The 12173-nt window shown below is 40.0% G+C and overlaps 1 protein-coding gene across 4 annotated transcripts in view; it reads right to left on the bottom strand.

The window, feature by feature from the left end:
* NLK (nemo like kinase) overlaps positions 1 to 12173 on the bottom strand; it is a 197314-nt gene that overhangs the window by 19560 nt on the left and 165581 nt on the right. For all 4 annotated transcript variants that reach the window (XR_010318404.1, XR_002787404.2, XM_064271461.1 and 1 more), the window contains exon 7: positions 11419 to 11520. Coding sequence is in view for 2 of the 4 variants with exons in the window: in XM_064271461.1 (XP_064127531.1) it covers positions 11419 to 11520 (102 nt within the window). In the remaining 2 variants the exon portion in view is untranslated. The remainder of the gene's footprint in view (positions 1 to 11418; positions 11521 to 12173) is intronic.

Below are 12173 nucleotides of genomic sequence, written 5' to 3'. Positions count from 1 at the left end.
TTCAAATATTTGCTAACCAACTTATTACTCTTTGACGCATTTAAGTTTTCACTGATAGAGAAGTATTTCTCATCTCAAATTTAGTAGCCCTGAAACTACCTGTATTATCAAGATAAGAGTAAGGGAGTACAGAGTGATGAGGAAGAGGTTTTAATTTATTACAACTTAATTTACATACATTTTCCTCTAGAATTTTTTCACTGTGTGAAGTGAGATAATTTGATGTTCTTGGTTTGATCGTGAATTGCTGTTCTCTTTTTCACTGGCTTGGGCAGGGCGGCAGCCAAACTAGCCAATTCTTACTGACTAAAATGTCTCCCCATAAGCGATTCTTTCCTTTCCACTCTGGTGAATCTACCCTTTATTTTATTTTTATGGTAGAGGTATATCATAGCTTACGGAAGAGAATATTGGAATGAGCATTAGGAGACTTGAGTTCTAATTCTAATGTTGCGATTACTACACTTGGGTAAGTCACTTGAGTCCTGGTTTTCTCATGTATAAAACTGCACCAATAGACTTCTTTGCCTGCCAACATCATTGATAATGCCAGGCCCTGGGTTAGGTGATGTTTAGCAAGCAAGAAAGACATGCAAACAAGTAGTTCTATAGGCTACTAAATGGAGAGAGAGAATGAATTAGGAGGCAAAATATAAAATTTGTAAGACTTGAGGACAACTGGATACGGTGGTGGTGGTGGGGGTGGGGGTGAAAATCAAATGAGTAGATGTCAAGGTCACCTGAGACTTTAAACGCTTATTTTTCTTTTTCCAAATTTCATCTTTTGTTACAAAAGTGCACCCCAGTAAGTGCACTAAACATAAGGCTAGATAGTGGTGATGTTTGCTATGCTGAAAGTAATTAACATCACTGAACTGTACATGTAAAATATGTTGAAAGAGCAAATGTTTTATAATATATATTTTTACCACAATTAAAAATTAAAAGGCTAGGTTTCATTTCAGCCTAGAACAGTCATATGCTTTCTCTTTTTCTGCATTTATACGCATGTTAAAAGAGTCAATTCATTCATGCCAATACCTGTCCAGAAAGATAACCATTAATAATTTAGTTGTCAGCACTGGCTCTACAGGAAAGATGTATTTGAGATGCTGCTTCTCTAATTCCATTCTCTTCCCCTCTAATTCACCAGCCTTTATCATTGAAACTGGTCTGGGCACAGGATACCAGGAATGGACAAGAAGTTGTATTTTTCATGATGTGCAACAGAATAAATTTGCATAACAGGAAAAAAAAGGTTGGAAATAGGTCCTAAATATTCCATTCGGAAATAAGTTTTTGCCAATTCCTCCAACATTCACACATGTTGCTTTTCCTCTTTAAAATGTACCAGTCCATTTTCTGTTTGTTCTGCAAACCTGTAAGTCACTCAGCAACGCAGAAGTGAATGGGTGCCAGTGTAGAGCCGCGAGGACAGAAGGGTTATAAAGAGTACTCTGTTAACACCTATAATAAGTGTCAGTGAACTGAAGCAAGGATGAGCTTCTGGGCTTGGGTGAGAAGCCTTAAATGATGTATTAGAGTCATCCTAAGCCAACTGCAGAGTGCTGGAGACCACAGGAGAGTCTGCTAGGCTGTGCAAGTGTCATGGTACTTTTCATCTTAACTGGCAGCAAAGAAGCTGTGCTCATCACAGCAAGGTTAACTGAGAAATCAAAATGCATAGCGCACTTGAGTAAGTACTCAGAATCACCTATAAAATAGGAAGTTTGAACCAAGTGAACTCTCTAACATACTTTCATTCTATTAAACATATGTTATGGTTCCTATCAGGAGACAGAACAATTTTCGCTCCAGTGAAAGTATTATATCTCTATTTCTGACACAATTAGGTGCGTACAACATGAAGAAAAATGAAGACCTAAACCACATAACATATGAACAAAAGGACTAAGAGTTGATAACAGACTTGCAAATCCTGTCAGGTCAGTGCCTCAACAACCCCAAAAGTATTTGGGCTGTGACAACTAATCACCTCTTCGTGCAAGGCTCTGAGTTGTGGAAAAGAGACAGTGAATACAAAATACCATGCAGTGTTTTTGACTGCCCAGTAACCCCTTTTAGGGAGTCGCCCTCATCTTACTCTCAAACCAAGTGGCTTGGCCAGGCTGGATTCCAATCTCCTTACGCTACGTTGGGTACCTGACCCAGGCCTGGCTGGTCAAATTCCATCGAGCACTGTGACTGGCTCCAGGATGGGCACATGGTCTAAAACAGACCTCACCCAACACATCCTCCCAACCCTCTTCTCCCAAAGTTAGAAAAGCTAAATACTAAATGTGTTTAGCCTGTCTTACAGCTAGGAGGCCACATACGACACATTTCTGGACAATGACATATGAACAGATGTTTGCTAGGGAGGCTTCTGAGAAAGCTTCTGCTGGATAAAAGCAATGAACATTACTAAGGTCTGTTTTCCCCCCATTTTCTTGCTTTGAATGTGGATATGATTTCTGGACAAGCAACAGCCATTCTGTGTTCAAGAAGTGATAAGGAAGAAGGTATGAGGTCAACATTCTAAAGATGGCAGAGCAGAAAAAAGAAAAATCCTGGATCCTTGATGACATAACTGAGCTGCTATGCCAGCTCCAGACCGCCTACACCTCCGGACTTCTTGATATGATGGAAAAAATGGACTCTTATTTCTTTAAACTGCTGTATGCAAGAGTTTATTTTCTTTTTAAAATCATTTATAACCAAACATTTCAAATGAATCAGAAGCCTTCCAAATATTTTGCTTCTGGAGCTATTTGGGAAAGTTCTTTCCAGAAGGATTACTATGCTAGTAGAATGTAGGCTTGGACTACAGGTTCCATCTTCAACAACACATGGAGAAAGCCTGCCTGAAAATGAAGCTGCCGCACGGGAAAGCAGAGAAGAGGAGAGTCAGGTTCCTGGCACAGAACATCATTTGCGTACCTGGATCCAGCAGGGCCTGACAGTAGCTGTAGCTGAAGACTTCTCAGACGTATGAGCCAGTAAGTCCCCTTTTTGGCTTAAGCCAGTTTGACCTGAGTTTCACCGGAAACAGTGCTAACATACCACTTGGAACTATGTGTACTAAGCAACCAACAAAAAGAAGTTAATTTGAGGCAGTAATCTGGGACTTTAAGAACCGAGCAAACTAGGTTCTCCTTCTGTATACGGACATGAGTATTTCTAAAAAGTCCCAACAAATAAATATTACATCTTTCTGTTTGTACGAATATATGTAAATAAATGCAGACAAAAATATGTCTGGAAAGAGATGGTCAACAGACTGGGAATGGAGACTATGGTAATCGAGAACAACTTTAACTCTATCTGTAAAATTTTAATTTTACATGTACTCACATATTACTTGAAAATATAAAAATAAATTAAAAACAACAACCCATGAAAGTGTAGGTGCCAGGCAGAGTAGAATACTGACTATGAACATAGATTTTGGAGTTGAGACCAGGCTTATAATCTTCAACATATTATTTAACCTCTTTAATCCCCCACCTCCCATCTATAAAAAGGAACAATAATGAGACGTCACGGTGGTGCTGTAAAGATTTAACGAGCTAATGCATAAGAAGTGCTTAGGATAATACCTCATGCATTGCAAACTCCTAATAATTGTTTTTAATAGAGAATGATTATTTCCATCTAACTCTGTGTAGCTGCTTAAATGGGAGCTACATGAAAGAAGCTTAGTTTTTCTTTTTTTATAGCCCAACTAAAAAGCCTATAGAAGTATTCCTCATGACTTTAAATACAGTTAATCTAACATTCTTATACTAAATAATTTAGAATAAATATAGTAATATGTAGCTTGCCCCGTGAAGACCTCCAGTTTGCCTAAGCAGCTTCGCTGAGGACTTCTGAGAGTCTTTCCTAAAAGTTAAAGGCTCTTTCTGTGTGCATGTATTTTTATTTTGTGTAAATACAGGTATGTGCTGCATAATGTCTGTTGGAACAAAGTCCGACAGCATATTCCTCCTTGGTCCAATAAGGTTTAACAGAGTTCAGAAATTCCCATCAGAAAACAGGATGTGGCAGGCTAAGTACTATAGATCCTATCTGTCTCTCACTAGCTCTCTGGTCCTGTTAGCCCAGGCCCTGGGGTGACAGGGGTAGGCGGTCCTGGCAGGCAGACTCCACTGAAGTCCCTGAGGAGGACGCCCTGCTAGGTTGCTGCCCCACTTGGCTAGGAAACCCTGTGAGTCATGCCCAGCCCAAAACCGTGGCTCATACTGGGATGGCGAGTGCTGGGGTGGGCACAGAGGAGGCGTGGGCAGGGATGGAAGAGTTTAAAGCCCATTAGGGCAGGTGGCTCCCACTCATCTGTCAGCTTGTCATACTTGGGGCCTTGTGTGTTCCTGTGATGCTGGAAGCTATACTACCGATATTCAAATACCAGCAGGGTCACCCATGGCAGACAGGTTTCAGCTGAGCTTCCAGACTAAGACAGATTAGGAAAAAGGATCTGGCAGCCTATTTCTGAAAAGAATTAGCCAGTGAAAACCTTATGAATAGCAGCAGGACACTATCTGATACAGTGCTGGAAGATGAGCCCCTCAGCGTAGAAGGCACTCAAAATACGACTGCGGAAGAGCTGCCTCCTCAAAGTAGAATCGACCTTAATGATGTGGATGGAATCTTTGCAACCTTCATTTACTAATGTGCCATGATTGAAAATGAGAAGAAACAGCTGCAAACATCCATTAATAATCGGAACATGTAATGTATGAAGTATGAATCCAGGAAAATTAGAAATCATCAAAAAATGAAATGGAATACAAAGATCGATATCCTAGGCATTAGTGAGCTGAAATGGACAGGTATTGGTCATTCTGACTGGGGCAATCATATAGTCTACTATGCCGGGAATGACAACTTCTTAAAGAAGAATGGCGTTGCATTCATCGTCAAAAAGAACATTTCAATATCTATCCTGAAGTACAACACTGTCCGTGATAGGATAACATCCATACACCTACAAGGAAGACCAGTTAATCGTACTATTATTTAAATTTATGCACCAACCACTAAGGCCAAAGATGAAGACACTGAAAATTTTTACCAACTTTTGCAGTCTGAAATTGACTGAACATGCAATCCGGATGCACTAGTGATTGGCAGGGGCAAGTTGGAAACAAAGGATCAAGTAGTTGAAAACACAGCCTTGGTGACAGAAGTGTTGTCAGTGATCGCATGATTGAATTTTCCAAGACCAATGACTTCTTCATTGCAAATACCTTTTTTCACCAACATAAACAGTGACTATACACATGGACCTCTCCAGATGGAATACACAGGAATCAAACTGACTACATCTGTGGAAAAAGACAATGGAAAAGCTCAATGTCATCAGTTAGAACAAGGCCAGGGGCCAATTGCGGATCAGACCATCAGTTAGTCATATGCAAGTTCAAGTTGAAAATGAAGAAAACTAAAACAAGTCCACGAGAGCCATGGTATGACCTGGAATACATCCTACCTGAATTTAGAGAAAATCTCAAGAACAGGCTTGATGCGTTGAACACTAACGACTGAAGACCAGGCGAGTTGTAGAATGACATCAAGGATATCATACATGAAGAAAGCAAGAGGTCATTAAAAAGAAGAGAAAGAAAAGACCTAAATGGATGTCAGAAGAGGTTCTGAAACTTGCTCTTGAATGTCAAGTAGCTAAAGTGAAAGGGAAAAAAATGAAGTAAAAGAGTTGAAGAGAAGATTTCAAAGGGTGGCTCCAGAAGACAAAATAAAGTATTATTATGACATGCACAAAGACCTGGAGATAGAAAACCAAAAGGGAAGAACATGCTCGCCATTTCTCAAACTGAAAGAACCGAAGAAAAAATTCAAGCAATACTGAAGGTTTCTATAGGCGAAATATTAAACGACACAGGAAGCATCAAAAGAAGATGGAAGGAATACACACACAGAATCACTATTCCAAAAAGAACTGGTTGATGTTCAACCATTTGAGGAGGTAACATATGATCAGGAACCAAGAGTACTGAAGGAAAAAGTCCAAGCTGCACTGAAAGCATGGGTGGAAAACAAGGCTCCAGGAATTGACAAAACACCAATTGAGATGTCTCAACAAATGGATGCAGTGCTGGAAGTGCTCACTCGTTTATGCCAAGAAATTTGAAAGACAGCTACTTGGCCAACCGACTGGAAGAGATCCATATTTATGCCTATTCCCAAGAAAGGTAATCAAACCGAATGCAGGAATTATCGGACAATACCATTAATATCACATGCAAGCAAATTTTGCTGGAGATCAATTAAAAGCAGCTGCAGCAGTATATCAACAGGGAACTGCCAGAAATTCAAGCCAGATTTAGAAGAGGACATGGAACCAAAGATACCACTGATGTCAGATGGATCCTGGCTGAAAGCAGAGAATAGCAGAAAGATGTTTACCTGTGCTTTACCGACTATGCTAAGGCATTCAACTGTGTGGGTCATAACAAATTACAGATAATGTTGCAGAGAATGGGAATTCCAGAATACTTAATTGTGCTCATGAGGGATCTGTACATGGATCAAGAGGTAGTCGTTTGAACAGAACAAGGGGATACTGAGTGGTTTAAAGTCAGGAAAGGTGTGTGTCAGGGTTGTATCCTTTCACCATACCCATTCAATCTGTATGCTGAGCAAATAATCTGAGAAGCTGGACTATATGAAGAACAGGACATCAGGATTGGAGGAAGGCTCATTAACAACCTGTGTTATGCAGATAACATAACCTTGCTTGCTAAAAGTGAAGATGACTTGAAGCACTTACCAATGAAGATCAAAGACCATAGCCTTCAGTATGGATCACACCTCAACATGAAGAAAAAAAAAATCCTCACAACTGGATCAATCAGCAACATCATGATAAACGGAGAAAAGACTGAGGTTGTCAAAGATTTCATTTTACTTGGATCCACAATCAACACTCATGGAAGCAGCAGTCAAGAAATCAAAAGACGCACTGCATTGGGAAAATCAGCTGCAAAAGACCTCTTTAAAGTGTTGAAAAGCAAAGACGTCACCTTGAGGACTGAGGGGTGCCTGACCCAAGCCATGGTGTTTTCAATGGCCTCATATGCATGGGAAAGCTGGACAATGAATAAGGAAGACTGAAGAAAAATTGATGCCTTTGAATTGTGGTGTTGGTGAAGAATATTGAATATACCATGGACTGCCAAAAGAATGAACAAATCTGTCTTAGAAGAAGTACCACAAGAATGCTCCTTAGATGCAAGGATGGCGAGACTATGTCTCACATACAATTGACATGTTATCAGGAGGGATCAGTCCCTAGAGGAGGACATCATGTTTGGTAAAGTAGAGGGTCAGTGAAAAAGAGTAAGACCCTCAATGAGATGGATTGACACAGTGGCTGCAACAATAGATTCAAGCATAGAAACAATTGTAAGGATGGTGCAGGACCAGGCTGTGTTTCGTTCTGTTGTGCATGGGGTCGGTACGAGTTGGAACCGACTGGATGGCACCTAACAACAACAACAGGGCAAGTAAGGGAAGGGAGCTGGTGGGGTGCAACTGTGAGCTGGGCTCTCAGGACAGTGGCCACAGAGCCAAAGTTTCGCGCCATCCCTCGGTGCAGTGGTCCCAGGCCTGCCCAGTAACCATCCTGCATGCCTCTCTCCTGTATATAATACGGTGTTCACACAACGTCCAAATCATATAATGTCCTATTTCACAGAATGTATCATGGCTGTTAAGCAACGTCATACCTGTAGTATTGTGCTATATATACATCTCCTTCTGCCTTGTTCATAAGCTTAAATCCTTTTCATACTAAGTTTTTCTATAGGTTTTTGTAAAGAACATTTATCATGTGACAGAATACAGGGGGACTGACCCTTCTCAAACATGTTTTTTGCATCAATTGAGATAATCATGATTTTATTTAAAACGTTAAAATATATTTAGATGTTCTGTTGGTGAACCATTCTTGCATTCCTGGGATAAACCCCACTTATGTATGTATTGTTTTCTTGTTTTAAGCTGTATCTACTATTTTAGAATGATAACTTTAACATATTTTAAAGGGGTATTTTATCAGAGGAAAGGAATAAAAGATATCCTAGAACCAAGAGCAGATGGTATATGATACAGAAATATTAACATATTTTAAAGGGATATTTTATCAGAGGAAATGAATAAAAGATATCCTAGAACCAAGAGCAGGTGGTATATGATATAGAAAAAAAAAAAAAATGACATAGCTGACATAAAAATCAATTAACCAATCATTAATAATAATGATAATCATTATCATCATCATAGACAATGGTTAACATTTATTAAGTGTTTAGTGTGTGCCAGGCACTATTATATGCTCTGAGCATGCACTATCTCTTAATCATTGTAACGATCTAACGAGGTGGTTACCATTTTTATCCCCGTGCTACAAATGAATGAGCTGAGGTACACAGGGGCTAAATAATTTGCCTAAGATCACATACTGAGTTATTGGTAGGGCCAGGATTCATTCTTGAGCAGTCTGAGAACTCTACTGCACAACTCCTAGGACATTATCCAATATGCTCTACAATGTAGAGAGCCTCAGACTGATACAAAGGCCTGCACTAATAATCACTACAGTCCAGAGAAACATAAATTGAGTACATACCCATGGGGAGTGCTAAGTACTATGCCTTTCACAGAATAGTCATGATGTACAGAACTGCACACACACACACACACACACACACACACACACACTCTCTCACACTCACTCACTCTCTCTCTTTCTGGGGGTTATATTAATCTTTTAAAGTTGAAAAAAATTCCAGGTGGTTATATACTACAAATACTTATGTGTATTTTTCAATCTTAAGTCTAAACAGTTAAAATATGAATGTAGATAGTCTTGAGCAACTGTTACAGGCTAACAAGAGGCATATGGGACATGCATCATGGGATAGTGAGTGGGAGGGGAAAAGGCAGAATCTGTCTAAAGTAAAGAGCTTTAAGGGCCTGTTGACTACTGTTGAGAGCACTAATGGTATGAAGATCAATTAGCAACTGCAGACCAAAAACTGAATTCCCATGGGGAGGTGGGAAGAGAGTAGGGAGGGAGAACCAACCAATATGCCAAGTTCATTTACATTCATTTATATATGGTAGATGTAATTTACTCTCTATACAAACTTCCCTGGGTTAGTGTTTAAAGACCATGAAAACCTAAGGGGGCCACCTCCAGCACTGGCTAAAAGCAGACTAAACATAAGGTGGCCTTTAACGTCTACACTAAAGTATCTGGCTTTGAGCAAAAACGTTCTCCTAACTAGTTTTCGAGGAGCCCTGGTGGTGCAGTGGTTAAGCACCCGGCTACTAACCGCAAGGCTGGCGGTTCAAACCCACCAGCCACTGTGCCTGAAAAAGATGTGGTAGTCTGCTTCCGCAAAGATTTACAGCCTTGGAAAACCTATGGGGCAGTTCTACTTTGTCCTGTAGGGTCACTGTGAGTCAGAATCGACTTGACGGCAATGGGTTTTGATTTCTAACTAGTTTTTATCATACTACTCTTCTCTTTAAAATGAAAACATTTGGATACCAAGGCTAGCCAGGGCTACCCCTAACTTTTACTGTGGTGCTCCTCTAAGGCAATCACCATACTTTATGATAATCAGCAAAATGTTAAACTTTAAGAGGCATTGCTGTTAAGAAGCCAATTCATCAGGCAAACTCATGTACAAATGTGGAAGAAAGGATTCTGATAGACATCTTAACCTATTTAACTAAATAAAAATGGAGCTCTGAATTTCCCTTTCTATCCCTCTTTGTTTTAGAAAGTAATATGATATATACTGTTTTTTAGTTAATTGAAAGCCCTAGGTTTTCACAACTAACACATTTTTAAATTTCTGGTAGAAAAAGACTCACTTGCCAAGAATGCTCAAGAGCACGCGCAGTGACTATTGGTGCAGTGAGTTACATTTGTGAGCTGTTCTACACAGCAGGCAGGAAACTCCTCAGGAAGTCTTGCTCTTTCGGCTGCTGTTCAGCAACCCTTTGACACAAAGAATTAATTAGCTGGCAACCATCAGCAATAGTTAAAGTTCCTCTAGAGACAGAAAGGTGGCACCAGAGCATCTGAGCTTTATCACTTTTAATTATCGGCTACCTTTAGCTAGGGAAGATTTACGGACCTAACGATTTTAAAAAGGAAAATTATTTTGCTACTTCCAAGGACACACTTAACATGGGGTACTGATAAATTAGTTCAGTGTTCCTGATGCTGGCCAACAGATAGAACATAATAGATCTTGCTAGTTCCTTCTACCATAGAGAACCTTCCCTTAGGTTAAGACTTCCTGTGCTTTTCTAAGGGTGTCAGGGCCTCAAATCAATTTATATTTCTAAACTACACGCACCAGAAGGATGTAACTGTCAGGGAGCTATTTAAAATACAAGGATCCACACCTCCATTTACTAGCTTTGGTGGTTTTAGAAGATAACACATTTTACCTCATTGCCCTTTATGCCTGTGAAAATAGGAGCTCTGGAGTCACACTAGAATTGCAGAGAAGGAACTGCAAGGGAAGGGGAAGGCAAGGCTTTGCACAAATGTCTGGCTGGTAATTGGTGACAAGGAATGTCAAACTCGGTTTGTCATCTGGTACCATCAATCAGATCATCTAAATGCCCAATTTAGAAGGAACCAAGGAAGTCCAGGAAAATCAGTTGCCAGGTCTTCCTGTTCGTCTTATCCGCTCTTTGTTTCAGTTTGTTCTAAGAAAAGAATACCCTTTACTCACTCTTTACATCATGAAGCTGTTTTGTCCATAGGAGAATGGGAAAGTGTTTGCAAAAAATGTTGCTAAATCAACAGGGTGGAGATAAAAACCATCTGTCTTTCTCAGCAATGACTTGGCTGGTTGCAAGTAATACTGATCAGCGCAAATCTGGCAATCTCTCTTTGTACTTCCTTTTCTAACGACATGCACACCTGATTCTGTGTTAGTGGCAAGAGTGCGATAGCAAGAGCTTCATATTGCTTGCTGGAATAAGAGATACCAGGTATTCGGGCTCAGTATATAGAAAGGACGTCCTTGATAGACATGTACTAGATTATGGCACTGACTGCAAAGCTCCACCCCATGAAGTTTCCCCATGTAAATCGATAAAACAAAAAAGACACAAAGCCAGGAGTCATTTATTAGCAAAGTGCTACAAAAATATGTGCTTTCTCCTGTGGCGTTGGGATGGACCATATTTTAGTTGGTTTGACAAATATTTAACATTTCTTACTTATGGTCATGACATTAAAAACAAAACAAGAGCCCCACAACAACCCATGAGTAATAGCTTTGTTTAAGAATTCTCAATATATTATGCTATGTGAAGGGAAATCCTGCCCAGATGGTTACTGGATACAGACACCCTCTCTCCCCTTACCTGTTTATGAGGACCCCTGAGTATGTGTGCCTTAGCGCCTTCACAAGCCGTCCTCATTGCTTCCAGTGATGGTGTGCCCAACAGATCCGTGATCAAATCCAACTATAAGGAAACATGAAATGCAGATGGATAGTAATCTCATGGAAACCAGCTTTCATTACTCTTAAATCACAGCCTTAGAGACAAAGACCAAATTTGGTCAAAAAGCCCTAGAGCAAGTTCCAGATTAACTGATAGGAGCCTCTATTTCACTTCCTGGCTGGCTTATTTAAAAAACAAAAAGAAAGAAATCCATTTGATAGAATTATAAAAAATAAGTTTTAGCATGCTAGAGTAATTTAGGAGTCTGCATCTGCCAGCCTTGTGTCTTGATATCACAGCCTCATAGCACAATCCTTGGAGTTGAGCTGCTCTTCCATTGATGGCCAATGACTGCTCTTTTCAAACAGTTAACAAATGGATTCTGATGCTTCGAATGGATTTAAGTTCATCAAGGAGCTGATCCACAAATCAGGCAGCTGTGATTTAATAAAAACTCAGAACATTCGCACCTGAGAAGAAAGCTAAAATCTCAATGTTTGGGCCGACACACCTTTTACATTCTAGTCATGCTAGAAATCTCCCTGGCAGAAAACTGATGCTCAGAGAGCTATGATAGTGCCTAAGGCCACATTTAGCTAGCTGGGCACAATAAAAGAAACCACAAACTTGTCTTCTCACAAACAAGTCTTTGTAGGCGGCAAACTACCCTTAAC

Source organism: Loxodonta africana, chromosome 18, assembly GCF_030014295.1.
Source record: "Loxodonta africana isolate mLoxAfr1 chromosome 18, mLoxAfr1.hap2, whole genome shotgun sequence".
NCBI classification, from domain to species: Eukaryota; Metazoa; Chordata; class Mammalia; order Proboscidea; family Elephantidae; genus Loxodonta; species Loxodonta africana.
The sequence above is the reverse complement of the archived record's forward strand: the minus strand, read 5'-3'. Positions and strand labels throughout refer to the sequence as shown.